The sequence below is a fragment of the Ambystoma mexicanum genome, chromosome 1p (assembly GCF_040938575.1).
Source record: "Ambystoma mexicanum isolate Mex_15411 chromosome 1p, UKY_AmexF1_1, whole genome shotgun sequence".
Lineage (NCBI taxonomy): Eukaryota > Metazoa > Chordata > Amphibia > Caudata > Ambystomatidae > Ambystoma > Ambystoma mexicanum.
Window position 1 is genome coordinate 206,563,294 of NC_090921.1, and position 20,207 is coordinate 206,583,500.

Consider the following 20,207-nt stretch of genomic DNA (forward strand, 5'->3'; position numbering starts at 1 on the left):
GGATAAAGTTTTCATCAGATTCTAGCATTTTATTTCAGTTATTCTGAGGGTCCGGCGACGCTGGTGCCACTCTCCTGAATTTCCTTTGGCCTCGTACTCTGCGCCTCTCCTTTGGAGCGTTGATCTTTTTTGGGCCCTTCGGGGTGCGCTCAGGATCGCGGTCTCCCGGTTCAAAATCCGAGTTATCTAGGAGTTCGCCAGACACTCTTTGGATATCGTCTTCGGTGATCAGGGTATACTTATATCCCTCGTTCTCGAAAGAAAGTGAAAAAGGATACCCCCATCTGTATCGGACTCCCTTGGCTTGGAGCATTTTCGTCAGAGGGGAACAAAGGCGGCGTCTCGCCAGAGTGAAGGCCGACAAATCTTGGTATACGGAGATTTGGGCCCCCTCATATTCTACCGGGCCCTTCTTGCGAGCTAGTTCGAGGATCCTGCTTTTCTCAGAGAAATAGTGGAAGCGAACTAAGACGGATCTGGGGCCCCTGGAGGCTGCCCCTGCTCTGTGGGCCCTGTCAATGGTGGGTTCGTTAGTGTTAGTTCCGTCAAAAAGCACTCTTACCACCGCGTTGACTGCCTTGATAATGTCTGCCTGGGTTTCCCCGTCCTGTTCCGGGAAGCCCAGAAATCGCAGGTTGCAGCGCCTTTCCCTGTTTTCCAAATCGTCCATTTTCAATGAGCATTTTTCTTCTCTCCTCTCAAGCTCAGACAGGCGCATGTCAAATTGCGTTTTGAAAATGTCACTCGAAGGTGTGTTGTTCTCCAGTGACTGCACCCTGTCTTCTATGTTGTCAACCTTTTTGTCTAGGGTGTCCAGCCTAAGAGTGATGTCAGCGCGGAATCCTCTAATTTCATCCAACAGGGCCGCCATTCCCCTGGAGACCGAGGTTGCATCTGTTGCTTCTTGCTGCGTTTGGGCGGCCATTTCAGGGGTTATATGGGGCTCAAGGGATGGGCGCCGAAACCTCTGCAGCGTTTCCCTCCAGGTCATAGGCCTTCACTGGGCGCTCTTGCTCCCCGGTGTCCGCCCCCAAATGATTGAGGCCGCCGGGGCCTGCCCGCCTTCTTTACGTCCTGGGGGGAGCGGGGGCCCCTGGTATATCTGCGGCCAGGGGTGGGAAGGAAGTTGTGGGGGGGCTGGAGCCCCTGGCAGTTCACTTGTCGTAGGCGGGGGGTTCCCTTTCTCAGGTTCACCCCGTTTATTATTTTTCCTTTTATTTTTTGCTTTGTATTTTTTTTTTTTTTTTTGTCCCCCGTTGCGTTGGGGGCCGTGAGTTTTATTGCCCCCGGTGGGTGCCCAGCCCCGGGGTGGGTCTCCTTACCTCGGGGGGGCCTCGCCCACGCCACTCGTGTTCGCCCCGCGCGGGCTTCGCCAGAATCTGCGCACTCCTGGGGGGGTTCCTCGTCCTGTCTCCTTCTCCCGCTCCTTGGTCCACCTCCTGGGCCGTTCCGCTTCCGCAAACAGCCGTCGGGTCTCGGCCTCGGACGCCTGGGCCTTTACGAGTCCTCTCTGGGCCCGGGCTCGCAGTTGCTTTCCGCGGAGCCGCAGGGCCGCAGGAGGGAGGGGCTTCGCGCCCTCGAAGTTCGTTGGCTCGGAACTCCGGTTCCGCTCCACTCCCGGGTCTCAGGTTTGGGCCGGGGGTGCCCGGCACCTTCGTACTGGGGGGGGGGTGTTGGTGTCTCGCTCCGGGGGTGTCGGGGGGGGCTCGGGTCCCTCGATCAGCGCCCTTGCGGGGAGACGAGCGGAGATGCTTCAACACATCTCAGCGCCCCCTGGTGGATCCCCGTTTGATTTATGTTTAATGGTGGTAATCCAAAATATTACAAGCAATTGGAAAAACTTAAATCAAATTGATTATACATTCTGGTGGAACTCTATTTGCAACATTCAGAGACTAGAAGGCTGTAATGCACCCACTCCTCAGTTGAAATGGCAATCCTTCAATGATTATTTATCTGCTTAAATTCTCATTAGTATTCTGCAAAGCACTATCCTGTAATAAAACTGGATCTTTTAATACCCTACTCCTCATCCCTCTCCCTCCTTCCCTCCTCTTGTGTATGTTTTGTCCAGTTGGTGCTGTGTCTTATTGTTTGTAATGTCTTTCCACCTCAAATTTAAACATGTTTACTACTGTTTGAAATTATATGCTATATATAATATACTTGGCTGACCTTAGAAATAATCTTTACTATATCTTGTTTGCCTGGTTTTACATATGCCGCTATTCTTGATATATGATGTTTGTATTATTGGCCTTGCATACCTAACTTCATCCAATAAAATCTTTAAACACACAAAAAAAAAATCCCCGCTCGCTATACTTGATTATCTTTACAGAGCTGTTGTTTTGTGGGTGGAGTAGTGATGTCCTAGTTCTTGGGGTAAATAAAGAAGGACATGAGTGCCCCTGTAGCCCGCTGCCCAGTGTCTAATACTGCCACTTTTGTGTTACTGAGTTTCAAAATTTGATCACAATCACTGCATGAAAGAAATGAAAATCACTCCTGCCTTCTTTCCCCATCTTTCTTGGTCTTATGTTTATCAGCAAAACTTGTTTTTGTTTCATATTCCTTTATTGCAAAAGAAAAGACATACAGTCCTAAACATATAACATGTGAACATGTCAATAAACAGCGCCAATAGTTCACCCCATCCACGGTGCACTGCAATGACCATTTCCCAGAAGTAATACTTCTGCCCTCTTCAAATGTGGGGTCCTGTATTCTTTAAATCTCAGGTTATTGCCACTTCCTGCTGGGCATATCACTTCCAATACTTACATTCTATCTTTCTTATCTTTCTCTCCACCTCCGTCTTCCGCCTTTAGACTTAAATCATGGAGGCAGCAGGCCCAGTAATTTCATCCCACCCCAAGTACATACCCTCATGTAACATTAACTGAGCCTGATTCAGTCTAATATCCCTTTTTGCCCTTGCCCGCTAAATGCTGTCTTTGGCCCAACTGCCTAGCAACAAGTCTGATGACTGCCTTCACTTCATTACAATCTGCCTCTTGGCGAATGTACACATTTCATTAACAAACCACAGATTATTTTACTGGGGATGAAGCCCAACAGACACATTCTGACTGTTGCTGATAGTGACCAGTCTTGACTTGCACTTGATGATGCTCCCAGCACCCATGTATATGTGGGGGCCTTGGACAGTCACATTTAGGGCAGTGAACAGTAGACTGTACATCCTCTGTGGAGCACTTTGCGCTATGTATGCTCGTTTCAAGCATTTAAAGTGTATCAGTCAAGGCGGCTTTGGTATTTCTACAGACTCTTATCCATTCTATGTCTTCTAATATGTCCTGTATCCGTGCCACATCTCTCCTCTCACATCTTATAGGTGTTTTTGGAGAATATTTGGAACAGCACTGTGTCCTCCGGCTACTTGCCACAATTTTATCGTACATCAAGAAACCAGCTCTCCCCATATCCCAAGGTAAAGGGGCCCTTTCAAACTCATAGACCTGTCCTCCTCATAAAGCTGTCCCCATTGTTCTGTTACCATTATATTGGACTTGCACATGCCAGGCATGGGACAGATCCCCCCCTCCTGTTGGCACAAGCAACATATACTTGTGCTTGTGGCCTTCGATTCTGCCGATTTTAATCCAGACTTTAGGAATTGCTTGTATCTGCCCTTACAGTTGATCAGTTGAGGTATTCAATAGTTTCGGAGGCATGAGTATGGCCCCGGTAAGCGGCGTTACCAGATCCATAGCACAACCTATTACAGGAGTGCAGGCAAATAGAAAAGTCTACAACCAGGAGGCACCTGTGCCCTGCTGCATCATTAGCCTGATCCACAGCATCTGCTCTGCTCTGCAGGTTCAAAAGTCACAAGATGCCCACTTGATGACCAAAAAGTCACTGCAGCATAGTTGCAACATTTAAGATGTGCCCCCCTGTACCCAAACTACGATGATCATGAGCACCCTTTGCTGATAGTAGGGTAATCTCTAAGAATAAACTATACTTGAGTTTAGACCTAGTGCATGGCGATAATTATGATCATGGCTGTCACTTTCCAATTGATTTTTCACATGTGCCAGCTCTGAAGTCGAAGGGGATGTGTAGGGATAGGTCCACTAAAGCAGGTCATCTTTAGAACAATCATGTGAGGACTTGTGCCTTTAAAAGAAGAAGTCCCCCAGTTCCTCAAGGATCCTGTAAAGCTGAAGAGACATTCTGCGACCTCCTTTGGGTCAATTACACTATCCAAAGCCCTCTGCTGAGGTGAAGAAAGATCCATTGAAGACAGAAGGAATATATGTCCCCTAACTGTTCTGATGGGACATTGGGAGTGACCAGTGCTGCGGACCAGGACCAACCATTCTGCAACTGGAATATCCTGTCCTCTATCCCTTTGGGAAGGCCACAGAGTCACATCAGCCAAAGATCCCTTTTCTCCCACACCGAACCAGTCGATCAGAGTTCCCTGAATCGTGAACAATAGGGAAGGTGATGATGTCTGTGTTCCTCAACTAGCCAAACTATTGAACTGTATCTAAACTAATTCAGCATCATGTCCTAGCAAAGCATGTTGCTTGTTACGCAAGAAGCAACTGCTCAATGCCAGAAACCAAACCGAATCTCTGGAGGATTGCTCACTGAATCTAACCAGGACTTACAACTATGGCTCGGACTAGGTAGCCTGAGCACCGCAGCTTCATTGATCGCACATCGGTGCACCCTCATCAACACTTCAACGACCATCGCCTGTGGACTCAAACCGCTAGAGTGTGTGAGAAACCTGAAGGTGTCTCACCCGCTAGTCCCCCAAGATCTTTCGGCCAGGTGGCCAGGACTTGGCCATCGCTATTGGATCCATTTCCAGGGCGTGGACCAGTGGGGGAGGATCACCTGGATGAGGGGTCTTCAGGGAGTGAAAGTGGGACACCGAAGGGTGAGACGCAGTACCCCCTTCCTGATAACACCTTATCCCCTTCCTACTCCGTAGGATATTCAGAACCTCTACCCCCCCCCTTTTCCGGCACACACACTTTATTTAACCGTGAAAGACAACGGACTAACAACAGAGCCATTTACCTGAAATGTCCCAACAAAAGGGTCAGGCAGAGTCAGGCAATTGACAATAACTACACACACCTGACGTCCATTTCCGTTCCCCACAGGGACAAAAGGTGGAGCACGAAAGCAAACTTTGAGCAAAGCCAACCGCACGAAGAAACAGCTATTCTGGACCCGCAGTTCAAACTGAGGAGAAATGCAGTGAGACCTGAATGGACGACAAGGAGGGAAATGCCCTTGCCCTTTCCAAACCAGACCCACAAAGCCTCCATGAAAGGAATCATCAGACCGGGAACTACAGCTGGCGTGCGTTGTAGCCAATGTCAACGGTGCACTTACACACTGATAGACAAGGCAGGGAGATGCGCTTGCTACCGTGGTACGGTCCTTCACTCCAGAGACAAGAAACGCCAACGGGTTCAGCACACCCGGTGAGTCGGAGAGAGATAATAGCAAACCAGACTTTATTGAGCCCAAGTTGCAAACGGCAAAGAACTTGTCTGTGTTTTAGCTTGAAAGAAAGTCCAGTGAAAGACCAGCTACAGATTGGTCAGGCGCCACGTGGGTGCTTATATGAAGGAGTCTGGCTGGTCCCCTTTGTTGAAACTACTAATACCAGGAGTTGCTGGAGTGAGGAGTCAGAGTAGTCATACACAGGTCGAGTCAAACCCCCTTTATAATCGAAAGTCTCTGACGCATTGACCAGAGGAAAGCTAAGGGGGGTGAATCCTCAAGTGCGATAAAGCAAAGTGAACTGTGTATTTGGAAAATGTGAACCCGGCTGAGGGATGCCTGCCAATCAGGGTGAATCATAATACAGCAGTGAACATTGTGTCTACAAGAGTGAACCCGACCGAGGTATGTCCACAGTGAATGATTGTTTAAAAAGACATGGAGACTTTTGGATTTTACAGATGGTGATGTTTTGAAAGAAAGGCCGTAGGGAACCCGCAGGAGGCTATTGGTGAAAGATGGATCAGAGCCCGGCTCAGTGAGGATCCAAGGATCAAAGGGTAATCGCCCAATGTAAAAGATTACTGAAGGAACTTTTGTTTGTTTGTTGTTTATGGGCCATCAGGCTCTATAAGGCAAGAGACTTTGCATAAAAGAGACCTGGCCCGAGAAGGTCCTAATATCGTTGAGAGGAACTGTGACCTCATGCTGGAGAGGCCCAGGAGTGTGATCAGCTCAGGAGTCCTGCCTTATCCCATATGAAAAACGTGGGGAAGAGAGATCCCAGCTATACCATCCGGACATCATTTTGTGAACACTTCTTTCTTTTCTTGTGAACATTATCCCACACTATTTTTGTAGCATAGCGGTAATTATTGGCAATCGTTTATTTTTTTAGTACAGGTCCTTTTGATTTGACTAGATTCCCCTTGGGCAGTGTTATTATTATTTGATGGTCGTAGCTAGCTCCCATCTTAGATTTAGATTTAGATTAGGTTTTTTTCTCACCCATTCTACAGTTTAATAAACACCCTTGAACTGTGATCACTTGTGTCTGTCTTTACTGTTGCCACCATGAGTTCCTTACAAGTGTCACTCGCAGACTGCCCCCAGCAGCTAAAGTTTGAGTTGGCCTTGGCTGGATAGGTCAAGCTCGCTCTTGCTTTCAACCCAATATCCTTTTTATGGTAGTACGTTACTTACCACAACTGGCACTACACTCAGAGTGCTACTTTCTTCAGTCTGTCACATTTTGTCTGTTCTTTCCTTTGGGCGGGTTTTTGTATAGTGATATCTTTTACTTTCGACTTGCAGAAGGTGTGTTTCATGAAAATGTTTATATTTTTATAGAACCTTGAATGGACATTCCCTTTATTTTGGACTGTGTTACTGTGTTGTTTAGGTCACTGCTGGTTTACCTTCAATCCCCTCCTAAGAGTATAGCCTTCTCTCGGTCCGCATTACCATGAAATGTGAAGAGAGTATATCTTTTCATTGTCCCTGTTTTACCTTTATTATTGGATTGTGTTTTTGTTTGTAAAAGTGTGAGGGCTGAGTGTGTCATATTACCACTACTCATCCTTGTACTCATGCGAGGCAGAATCCAATTTGTCACAGTTAGTGGTTAGGGCCCTCCATTTACCCTCCCCTTTCCTGTTATGCAATCAGGCCAGGGACAGCGTCAGTAATGAAACTTCACCATGAACTGAGACAGACAGGAAGATGGAGGGGTGAAGAGGCATTGGGAACACCACAAGTGTTGCGTATGTTTAGATTCTTTGCGAATGTTAAGACTCCTTCTGCATTATGGAATGAGTAAAACAAAATATTGGCACATAATGACAATGTTCTTTTGGGTGAAGCTACCTCAATTCCTGTTGGCACCCATTGAGTCCCAACTATAGATGGGACAACCCCTTATTGACAAGCTTCCACTGCTCACACCTGTCAATTAAGTGCAAAGACAACATGGGCTACTGAATGACATTGTTTCTTTATTTATTGGACTGGCTTGCTGAAAAAGGAACTGACTCTAATTTAGACTCAGCAAATAATGGACTGCAACCTCTTTCATGGTGTGTCCTTATGGGCAACCATTCCGTATGTGACTCTATCTGCCAAATTATCAAATTGTCAACATCTGCTGTTGGATTTGGAGAAAGGAGGATCACCCTGCAAACATCTCACCTGTCTTATTTGAAATTTGTCCTTCAGCACAAGGGTTGCAGTTGAAGCAGCAGGGGGGCATTCCTTTCTGAGCAGTTTTCCAAAAGCCAGGAGGACAACTTTCACTGCAAACGGAGCGAGGAACCTAGGAGAGAATGGAGATGAGTAATCCTTATGGTAGAGCTTGACAATTTATGGTTGGTTCTTTTGGACACATTGACTGATGTGTTTAGAAGTGTCCTTCTTGTCCCTTGACTGCCTTTCATTGATCAGGCATTTACTCCCATTGAACACAATCATTGTACACCACGGCCCTGTACAATCTGTATCCCAAGGTCACACATTCCATTGTTCAGCAACAGAAGCCATAGGTTGACACCCGCAGACACACACGTGATTTGTCACGACAAAAATATGCATTGCATATTTTCTATAATGCATCTTTTGTCGGAAAATTTATTCATGTGAATACCTTGTATACTTATACACTACGGTCAATTTGCATTTTCTTTAATATCGCAATAAAATGTTGTGAACAAAGAGGGCAAATTCACTGTCATAAGACAATCTATGCTGCTGTGGACTCCGAGGATTATAATAAGGGCTGGCTAATGGGGTGATCGCGCAGTGCATCCAAACAAGGCACCAAGGGTACCAGGGGACACTGCATCACCCCTTGAGCTGGCCCTGCAAGGTTTCTGAAGTTGGAGTGCCTGCGCTAGATATACATTTTCTGACTTCTTTCTGAAGTCAGAGTAGATTTGCTCAGACTTCAGAAAGTAAAGTTCTAGTTGCAGTGCACACTTTCTGTCTGACCCCACTGCACGTTGCGGGAAACGAGGAAGCTCCTTGCTTCCTGGTTTCCTGTCTGTGTATTGGAGGCGGGAGTTGGCTGAGCGCAGGGGTCGGCTGCAGTGGAGGCCTTACTCGCGAAGACGTAGCAGATAAGAAAGCAAATCTTTTATGTGTGTGTATCTATGTATGCGTGCTGTATTTATGATGTATGTGTAGTTAGTGAATGTTGTGTGACAGGGTGTGGGCGTGGGTTTGTGCTGGGGTAGCAGAGGAGTAGTTGATTTTGGCGGGTGGAGGGTGCCACTGACATTTTTTGATGAGCATCCATCCATGTGTAATTACTTGGAAAGTCCGGCATTTTGGAGCAGCCAGTATACCCATTTCTTAGTGTGGCATGACTTTTTGCTGGGCATCTCTGAAAAACCAACCATGATAGCTCTGTTATGTGTCCTATTTTTGCATACCTCTGTAAAGCGCTCTGTTGCTTCTCGAAACTAGGTCCGCTCTCAATAAATACAATAATAATAATAATAATAATAATAATAATAATAATAATAATAATAATAATAATAATAATAATCAGTCAATCCTTCCAAGCGACTCCATAAATGGTCCTGTAGATACTTATTAGAGGTCTGAGCCATTTTTTTGTTGTTGTAAAGATGAAATACTCAACAGTATCAGTGAATTAAATAAACTCATTCATTAATACATAAAAGACGCTTTTCATCCCTACAGTCTTTATCTCACAACCCCTTGCCCTGCCAGTCTCAGTGAGCAAATCCATCGATTTTTGAATTAAGAGGTTGTAGAACCGCTACTGCGTCTCAGCCATGCAGGGTTGGCAGTGTTTATGAAATCCTCTTGGCCATACCACACACTGACAAACAACAGTTTTTGCCATCCTTCAACGTTCATTAGCAGAGAAGAGAAATTGGATTATAAATTTGTTCCACCCAGTTTCTATTCAAGCAATACAATACCCATTGAGTTCATTTTTGTGTTTTTTTCTACCTCAAAATGGGCAGGGAAGGACGTGTTTCATCTTCATGCATTTTGACAAGGATGTGGCTGTAATTTAGCCAGTATATAAATTAGTCAGTTTTTGGAATCCAAACCCCCCGGTACTGGAGTGCATGTTTCTGCATCCCAAATGCTCCTGTTAAAGAGGTATGTTATGGTACCACCAGGGGAGGGCGGACCATCTTAGACGTTGTCAGATTGAGTTTAAGATGTGATATAGAGCTGCACTCTTCTGAGATCTTGCTCCAGCAGCTGGACATACCGAATGTGCCCTGGAGATGGTTAGGGGTGTAGCTTGCATCTGTATTAGATTACCTGTATTCTACTCACAACTTGTGGACAGGACGTTGGAAAGGACTGCTCTCCCACAGGGTCCAAAGATGAGTGAAAGCAGGAGTGAGAGACCCCTTATTTCAAAAGCAATTTCCTTACGAAATCGGAGAGTGCAGTTTTACTGCATCTCTCACTCTACTAGTTAGAACTACAATTCCCTAGCGGTATTGTAGTTCCAAGCATTATAATTTACACACCAGGTGTGACAGCGTTAAGCAAGTATGTGGGGTCAGTGGCATACGGTAGTACGCCCTGTATTCTGACTGCTTGGATTCATTGGTGAGTCTATTCCTTCCTGTTTCTATTAATGTCCCTGGTGTATTTACACTAGCATTGTGACTGCACCTGATTATGGCTGGATTATTGCTACAATGAGGAAAGCTATCCCAGAGATACATCGTTGTCCTGTAAGGACTTATATCAATGTAATATCTCTCTTCATACATTGAATAAGATCAGGTCTGCACATGTATCGCCTGTTTCTATTGGGGCAAACCTTTCTCCTACTACCGTGCCCACGCTTAAGATGGCGCTGATTAATGCCAGATCAGCCACCAAAAAGGCGGTAGTCATTTATGATTATATTCGTCCATGATTAAGACCTCTTTTGTATAACAGAATACTGGTTCACAGACTACTTACTGTGTGTCATCTTTTACTTCCTTAGTTCCTGAAAACTACACGATACAATGGCTCAATAGAGAACAATACAAAGGAGGGGGGATCAATTTTCTTTATAAAAAAGCCTCATTCTGCAAAATGTTCCCCCATTAAAATGTGATGATGATTCCCAGGTGTGGGTCTGTACCTATCAAATCACTCCTAATGACTCATGTAAACTGCTCCTATGCTATGGACCTCCAGGATTGAGCAGGTCTGTTCTTGAAGCCATGGATTTATATTTACGTGCAGAAGCACTGTGCTATCAAAGTTACTCATCCTGGGAGACCTAAACATCTGGTGTAATGACCACTCTAATTTTGATTGCACACACCTAGAAGGTATTTTGGGTACCCACAGACTTGACATTCTTTCCAGACTGCCAACCCATAAAAAGGGACATTGCTTGGACCTTATTCTATTCAGAGGTCATATATTTCATCATTTAAAAAATTAACCGTTCAGTTGGACGGATTACTATATGGTGACCCTCACTATAGTCATTAATGCTATCTCCAGCAAGAACCTGATATCTCCAAGCTCAGAATTGCATCGGCGAAAGAAAGAGCTGGTCTGAATAGCAGATACTAAGCTGTTATATAATTTACTGTTGGAAGTATGCAGTGTACAGTGAAAAGTACACAGAAAAAGAACCATCAATGGTACAGTGAAAAATTAAGATTTTTAGAGTGTCAATATTGGAAAAAGGAATAAATATGACTTAAGTCAAGGATGGAAGAGGATCATGCCTGAACAAAACTTGCTTTAAAGAATTATAAGGATGACATCCTACTGGCAAAGTCCTAATGTCTTCAGAAACAGATAGATCAAGCAGATAACATATTGAAAGCCCTGTTTTCAGTCATACAGAATGTCTCTAATCCCGGCAGTGTAAATGTCAGCCTACCAACCTCTCAAAATATGTAAATGACTTGAATATGTCTCTCTGCAATTGGCCGTCATGTTCACTAGAATTCTCTTTCTCACCAGTAACTGAAGAAATGTTTGAGAAACTGATTGGAAATCTTATGCCAAATCACTCTTATGACCCCATTCTGGCATGTTTGGCCAAACAACACACATATGCTCTTGGTAAGCCTTTACAATGTTTTTTTAATGCCTTGTTAACTCAAGGGAATGTTCCATCAGCCTTGAATAAATTATACCCTACTGTAGAAGCCTTCTTTGGATCATAACATTTTTGAAAATGATTGTCCTATTGCTGGCCTTCTTTGCCCTTCAAAGATACTGGAGAAGGTTGTCACTTCTCAGCTGCAGACTTCTTTGCAAGACGACAACATCTTGGATACCTCTCAATCTGGCTTTAGGCCAGGTCACGGTACCAAGACAGCCCTAGTTACAGTCTGGGACGACCTGCTTGAAGCTGCGGATAAGGTTGAGTTTAGCATGTCTAAGGGAGGAAGGGTCTCTCAGGTGCCCCTTCATTCCTAACAACGTACATGATATGTTCATTCTGCAGTTGGCAGCGCACCTCTGGCCAAGGTGTGGGCCACCATTGAATGACCCATAACTGTGCATGGCCTATGAGCCACGAGACTCCATTTTGTTAGCCACCAACTCCATTTTCTAGTGGGCCACATGTAAATGCTGAAAGCAGGCCTACACCTCTCCCATTCATTCTATGCGCACAGCCAGCATGCCTACCCCCCACCTCCTCCCCTCTGCCGTCTCTGCAGCTGCCGTGTTCTCACGGAAGCATTGGGCGCAAACTGTAACAAGCTAAACACAGTATCTCTCTTCTTCCTTTTACATCACTTCCCTGTGTGTGACAGGGCCAGAGCCTGGTCCTACAAAAAACCATCCATCTCCACAAATCTGCCTCTGCACTAACAGACCCTCTCTAAAGAGATATAGACCACAAGCCCCCTAACCCAACGCCTCTTTTTGATGTAACAGTTGCATGCCCCTCGCCCGTTTACCTCTACAGTTAACTCCATATCACTAATCCCATGAGGCTACATATTCTTCTTGTACTAACAAAAGTAAAAGGCCTGCATAAATGTTCAAAGAGATGTTTGATTACTGGATGTTTTGAAATACTGTGTCAGATAAGGCACCTGGGCCAATGTACCCTCACTCTGGATTGTTCAGGTCAACTGTTTAACTGATATATACGATATGCCTTAAATGTATGTAACTAAAATGTGTGTGGCCGCAAGGGCAAATGTTTGATAGCATGAATCACAGCAACCTGGACATCGCCTGACCCTGCACCCCTCCCAGATGAGCCCAGCTGACCCGCAAGCTCCACGAAGTTACCAGTTCAGCGCCGACCAATCCGGGAGCACCAACCCTACAGCATAGATACTGTCCTCTCCCCTTTGTCCAATAACCACGACTTAATGTATGCCTATAGTACACATCATAGATGACGTATTTTAGTAATACATCTTGTATTTTTTGTTGTTTGGGCAGAGTGCTCTCGGAGTAGCAGGGTCCTCTGTGTGCCCCATTTAACTTTATATGAAGTCTTTTCTTTTACCTCACTTGCACTTGGTCCTGGTATCATTCCCTATTGGGGTGTGTCCATTAGTGTCTCTTATGTGGTTATTTCACTGTAATTGTGGGGAATGCCAGCTTTCATTTGGTGACCCCGACGCAATAGCGTTCTTTTGTTCATTTTGTCACAAGACGTTCCCGGGCCACATCGGCAAGATCCAGGGTGTGCCCCCATCAAGGCTGCCCACGTACAGCAACTGGTACCCTTGGAAGTGCGCACAATTAGGACAGAAGGGTCCACAGGTCCCGGCTTTGCAAATACCCAGCCGTACCGCTCGCAGGAGCGGGGTGGGGCCGTTGAATATGGGGCGGCACCTTGACAGACCGCGTCCGGAGGCTCTCGCACCAAGACGGACATGTGAGTATCAAGTGCGAGAGACCCTAAAAGAAGTTGGGGAGGAAAACAGGAAGGGAGTCAGATAGAGGTATGTTGAGAAAATATGGTGGGGTAGAAACAAGGGGAGTTTTTCCTCAACAGCGAGGGACATTTCGTTACTGCCTTTTTTCTTTCGCATATGGCCATTAGGAGTGTATAAAGAGGTTAAGAGGTGAACAGAGGTACAGGAACATAGCTCACGAGGGGGTAGAAGGCGGCGCTGCGTAGTGCTATCTCAATTAGTACAGTGATATTAAAGGTTTGTTGGATTGCGCATGGGCGATCAGGCCAATAGGGTGTGGGCGAAGACGGGGTTCCCCGGGGTAAAATTGGATTCTGACCACCATGATGTAGAGGCAAGAATGGCAGCAAATTGGGCAGCAAACAGTAAAGAACAATGGGCAGGCAGAGAATAGTACGTAGGGCCACAATGGCAAGGAAGGGGCGGAAGAGGAGGAAGAGGTGGGTACAGAAGGTTAAAAGGGGGGTTTGGAGGTCAGGGGCCCAGAGGAGGGGGGCAAGGAGTGTGTTGGAACTGTGGTAGATGGGGACATTTTTCAAGAGAGTGTTGCAGCGTACCCATGGTGCCTTACTGAAATGAACAACAGTATGGCCACCCCCATCCAGATAGCCCCCATGGCTTGCCCATGGGAGGATATAGACGTAATGAACAAGTGGACCCCCGGTATGTATACGAACACAGAGCACCTCTGCAAGGCACACAGCATCAACCACCATCACAAAGTCACATGACAACTAGACGCAGCAATCCATTCGCCACAACAGCAAATGGTGCACCGTCACCATTCAGAGGGACAGCTGTGGTGGGAGACAATGTTTTCCGCAATCATGAAACAATGAGACACCCAGCATAGGACAGCCGACAGAAAGCATTTGTGTGTCCATTACTATCAACGACCCTTCGCGCAGACGAGGAACCACTGGTGGGGGCGGAGATAGGAAACAAACAGTTCATCTTTATGGTGAATTCAGGAGCGGAAAAATCATGTCTAAAAGAAGGCCAGTTTCCGCTTTCAAATAAAAAAATGGAGATGCAGGGATTTTCTGGGGCGGTGGTCGAGGTTCAATACACTGAAGATTTGGATGTAACAGTAGGGGGAAAAACAGTTTGGGCGCCCCTGTTGTATTATGAAGATTTGCCCAACAATTTGCTTGGGAGGGACCTCCTCAGAAAGCTCAATATGACCATCTCTTTTACAGAAAGAGGGATGGTGTGTTCAACACCAGCGATATGTGCCATGAGAGCCATGTTGCTAATACACACACAAGCCAATAAACTAACAGTTTGTGGGATACCCATTGACCCAGACAAGTTTGTGCAGGGGATACTGGTGCAGGCAAGAGTAGAGCCAGAAATAACACGTCAAGAATGGAGAGTACTATCAGAATTTGTATTTCGCCCCGTAGCAGCACAAGAGGTGGTGCCCGGGTCGGTAGTGTCCATAGAACTGCATGCAGTGCAAGTATCAGCTCAACAAATTGCGGTAATTGGAATGGACATGCATGGGTGTGAATGGGGAACAGTGCTGTGCATAGACACCAATGTACCACTACATGACTTATCAGATGAGGAGCTGTTCACTGACAATGACACTGACTGAGAAATAATAATGAAGATTTCCATCCCATGTGATATAATGATCCAACACAGACAAGTGACGACACCCTTTATGGCCATTGTCAGTGCGCCGCTGGCATTTTTCAACGAAGACATGCAGCAGATGCCATCCATACTGTGGACCACCGGCCCCCATGGTGTAGGGCTCCTGAAAGAAGTTACCCTAGTAAAAATTAAGCTCAAACCTGAAGCAATACTACCCCGTGTAAAGCAGTACCCACTATCAAGAGAGGCAGAGGAGGGGATAAGAGTGACAATACATGCCCTAAGACCTTGGGAACATTGACACAAAAAGCACGATTATTCAGCATGTGGATGACCTGCTAATTTGCAGAGAGCATGAGAAAGAGTGCATACATGACTCAATAATCTTGCTCACCCTGCTAGCCCACACGGGGTACAAAGTAGACAAGCAAAAATTGCAGTACTGCCTAACTGAAGTATTATATTTGGGACAACTTATATCAAAAGATGGCAAGTGAATAATTACAGACAGGGCAGCAGCAGTGCGTGCCGTCAGCAAACCGAACACAGTAAAGGAAATGCAAACATGTCTGGGCATGTGCAATTACTGCTGCACCTGAATATTAGACTACGCAGCATACCCAAGACCCCTATTGCAAGCAGTAAAAGAGGCACAGAGAGAAAACACAACCTTGATATGGACCCCCGAAATGAGCACAGCTTTTGACACACTTAAAGAATTGATTTCAACCGTACCCATTCTAGCGACCCTGATTATGACCGTGAGTTCTACCTGTTCTCACACTGTGATGGAATGTTGATAACAGCAGTACTGACACAAAAAACATTACTAGGGCACAAGCCTCTAGCATACTACAGTGGAACACTTGACGCTGTAATGCAAGGACACTTTGATTGTGAACAGACTCTCGCAGCTGCAGCGTTCGCAATTGAGAAAAGCGCCACCATTGAAATGGGATGTTCAGTAACGTTGTTTGTTGAACATTCATTGTTTGCCATCCTTGAAAGATCGAAGTCCACGCTGCCAACACAGAGATCTACAGAATATGAGATTATTTTGTCCAGCCCAAACATACACATAGTGCGATGCAAATCAATAAACCCAGCTACCTTCCTTACTGAGGCCTCCACCATAGAAGATATGCAAAACCACGACTGTGCCACATACAGGGGGGAGGATGATGACATGCCCAAAGCAAATGAGAATGCCCTGGAGGAAGGAGAAGTATATTTTGTAGATGGGTCCGCGTCAATACACCCAGAAACAGGAGAAAAACAAGTAGGGGCAGCAGTAGTGAGAATGGAATAATAGTACAAAACGGTTGCTAGCACACTTTTCAGCACAATCAGCAGAATTGGTAGCACTAATTGAAACCTTGCACACAGCGAAAGGGTGTGCAGTAACAACCTACACAGACTCAGCTTACATGACCATAACAGTACATGGAGGATTGTCACGATGGGGGAGGAGAGGGTTCCGGAGAGCAGACGGGATCCCGGTACAACATGCCAAGCTTCTAAATTAGCTGATAGAAGCATTAACAGAACCAACGATGGTGGCACTGGTTAAATGCCAGGCCCACAGAGACAATAATGACATCATCTCCTTGGGAAACGTGGCAGCGGATGCTGCCGCCAAAGAAGCATCATACTTAGAAAGAGAGGTACAAGGGGAATTCATAATAAAGTGAAGTGTGGAAGAAGAGAAAGATGATGGTTACAACTCAATGCCAATTTCACAAATAATCTATTTACAAAAAAGGGCCTCACATGAGGAGCAGGAACTCTAGACTAAAAGAGGGCGTACCCAGTTGCCCACTGACCACCTCTGGTGCCAAACTGTTCAGGAAAAGTAGTAATGCCTGTGGAATTGTTAAAGATAGCATTCCAGCAACTACACTTCCCCGCACACACTGCGAAAAAATACATAGCAGCCGACATACAGGAAAATTGGTTTGTGCCAGGGCTGCAGGAACACATGGCAAAATTGGCAATAGAAGGTACATTGTGTCAGACGTACAACTCAGGAGTGACACAGAGAACATTGAGAGGAACACTGCCTCGCCCCATTGGGTCATTCCGTGAATTGCAAATTGATTATGCAGACATGGGAGAAAGTTGTAATGGGGCACGATATCTAATTGTGGTGGACTGCCACTTCTCGCATTGGGTGGAAGCGGGACCCTGCGTCCACCCAGATGCATAATTTGCAGCAAAATTCCTCAACAGGGAAGTGTTTCCCCGATGGGGGAAATGTGACGTCATGTGATCCGACAATGACTTATTGAAAGTAGCGATTACGCTGCTGGGGATAAAACACAAACTATGTTTGATTCATCACCTGCAAGATAACGGAATTGTGGAAAAAAATCAACGGCTTCCTTAAGAGCAGATTGTCAAAAATTGTGGCACACCGTAAAGAAAAATTGGGTGTACTGTTTGCCGTTGGCACTGTTTGAATTAAGAAACCAGCCAAGCAAAGACCACCACCTGTCACCCCACGAGATAGTGACAGTGAGCGCATGCCCATGCCAATATCACCCCTAAGAAGGATGTCAGATGCACACAGAACAGTCACATCAGAACAACCACAGTACTGGGTTAGGAGTTCCAAGCATACCTAAGGAAATTGACCAGAGCAGATAGGATAATAGCAAAGCAAATAGCCCCACCCTTCACACGAGAAAGTGAAAGTGACACAGCAGAATATAGCCCAAATGTAAAATTAATGCATGGGGAGACGGTATATGTGCGCAGCTTTGTGCGGTGATGGAAACTCCAAGACTTCACGGCCCATATGAGGTGGTTTACTGTACACCCACTGTGGTGAAAGTAAAGGGCCTGAAATACTGGATCCATTTATCAGACGTACGAAAAGCATATGACAGCATTGTAGTAGAGAGAGAAAGAAATGTTGAGGAAGGAACAACTCAAACATAACTTAATAATGATGCTGAAAAATAACACAAAGCAAGATTAAAAAGAGAAATAAAATGAGGAGTGCAGTACAATCAGTAGAAAGAAAAGGTGTACATAGATCAATTTAATAAATGTATATGAAAGTGAATGGTACTCACAAATGGAAAAAACATATGTCTGAAATTGCATACATTCTCTCTCTCTCTCTCTCTCTCTCTCTCTCTATCTCTCTCTCTCTTTCTCTCTCTCTTTCTCTCTCTCTCTCTCTCTCTCTGTCTCTTTCTCTCCATGCCTTCGGCTTCTCCTACGGTCTGTCTTTTTCTTTCTCGGTTTGTTTCTTCCTTTTTGGTTTTGCTCCCTCTGGTTATATGTTAAGTTGTAAATGATTACTTGACAAATGCTTCTATAAACATATATTTATTATTTATTTGCTTATTCATTTATTTATTTATTACATTTATATAGCCCACAAACAGCCCAAGGGCAGTGAGGCGCTGTTACTTACAGGGAACTTAGTTACAGGTAAGGTACAGTTTGGAGACACATTTGCAGGTTACTACATAGATACCTTGGTGTGTAACGTGGATGTTGATGGTTACACATTATGCAAAGAGAACAGCTTTCATGGCCTTGCGGAAGGCGGTGAGGGAGTATAAAGATAAATGAAAAGTGGGCGCTCAATGCCAGCGAGACTACAGTAGATAGTGATAGGAGAAATGTTAGCAGTACTAGGATGTATTCCTTTGAATGCGGGTTGTGCTTCTCTGCAATTCTTTTTTTTTACTCTATTGTTTGGCTTAGCATTATACTAGGCAATATCTTTCATATATATTGATATTGGCACGATCGGGAGGAGCAGGAGCCCCTCCAAACACTGCTGGAGCAGTGCAATGCACGGGGGAGAAGCAGGAGCTTCCCCCACTACTCCTGAGGTAGACCCGCTGGCCCCCAAGCATTTTTTTGAAAAGTCTTCTAAAATCGAAAAAGCGCTTATTTAAATGCGCTCGCCTGCATGACTGCAGGGAAATCCACTCATTACCACCTGAGCGGATGCCACACCGCGTGGCACCATTGAGCCCATCCTTTTGAAGCTGCATCTACATCACTCCAGCATGCCCGCCCATCTGTGCTAATTCGCCAACCCTCCTCACTCCAGACCTGCTGCCATGAGCTCGCCTCATTGGCTGGATCAACAGCCAATACCACAGCCGGCAGGTGTAGCCGGCCATTGCACGAAGGCCTGCACTAAGACCATTTGCCTGTCCCTGCCTGTATCCAGATCATCGGCATGATCGGGAGGAGCAGGAGCCCCTCCGAACACTGCTGGAGCAGTGCAAAGCGTGGGGGAGAAGCAGGAGCTTCTCCCACTACTCCCGAAGTAGGCCCGCTGGCCCCCAAGCATTTTTTTGAAAAATCTTCTAAAATCGAAAAAGCGCTTATTTAAATGCGCTCGCCTGCATGACTGCAGGGAAAACCCCTCCTCACCACCTGAGCGGATGCCACACCACGTGGCACCATTTAGCCCATCCATTTCGAGCTGCATCTACATCACTCCATCATGGCCTCCCATCTGGTCTAATTCGCCAGCCCTCCTCACTCCAGACCTGCTGCCGTGAGCTCGCCTCATTGGCTACATCAACAGCCAATACCACAGCCGACAGGCATAGCTGGCCATTGCTCGAGGACTGTACTAAGGCTACTCCCCTGTCCCTGCCTGTCCCAGCCTTTCCAGCCGTGAGTCGGACTCCCAGCACAACGGATTCCCTCCTAATAATGTTCCATCTAAGGTACTTTTTTCTCACTGAGGTCGACACACTACCTTCCCACCTCATTCACAGTGTTTACTCCCTAAGCCACGTACCTAAGGCTTACCCACTGCACCGATCACCAGTGACTACCCCCACTTCAGCCCCTATACTCTGATATGCACAATCGCCTGTTTATTATATGTGGTAACTATTCCACTTGCTGCTACTAACTCTACTGTGCCTCTATGGCCAAGCCTGATACTGCATTTGTGCATTGTTGCTCATGTCTAACTATACCTTTGCCTATTACTGCCTAGTATTTTGAGCCCCCAGCTTGGAAATCGAATCTAGGTACTGCTGTGTTTGTTTAACTGCACCTATGCCTATTACTGCCTAGGTACTGCTGTGTTTGCTTAACTGCACCTATGCCTAATACTGCCTAGGCACTGCTGTGTTTGTTTAACTATACCTATGCCTATTACTGCCTAGTATTTTGCGCCACCAGCTTGAAAATTGAATCTAGGTACTGCTGTGTTTGCTTAAC

The 20,207-nt window shown here is 45.8% G+C and overlaps 1 protein-coding gene across 1 annotated transcript in view; it reads right to left on the reverse strand.

Annotated features, from left to right (window-relative positions):
- Nucleotides 1–20,207, reverse strand: part of LOC138567831 (vomeronasal type-2 receptor 26-like) — a 109,197-nt gene that overhangs the window by 65,982 nt on the left and 23,008 nt on the right. The window contains exon 3 of the mRNA XM_069646329.1: nt 7,687–7,810. Within this exon, the coding sequence (XP_069502430.1) occupies nt 7,687–7,810 (124 nt within the window). The remainder of the gene's footprint in view (nt 1–7,686; nt 7,811–20,207) is intronic.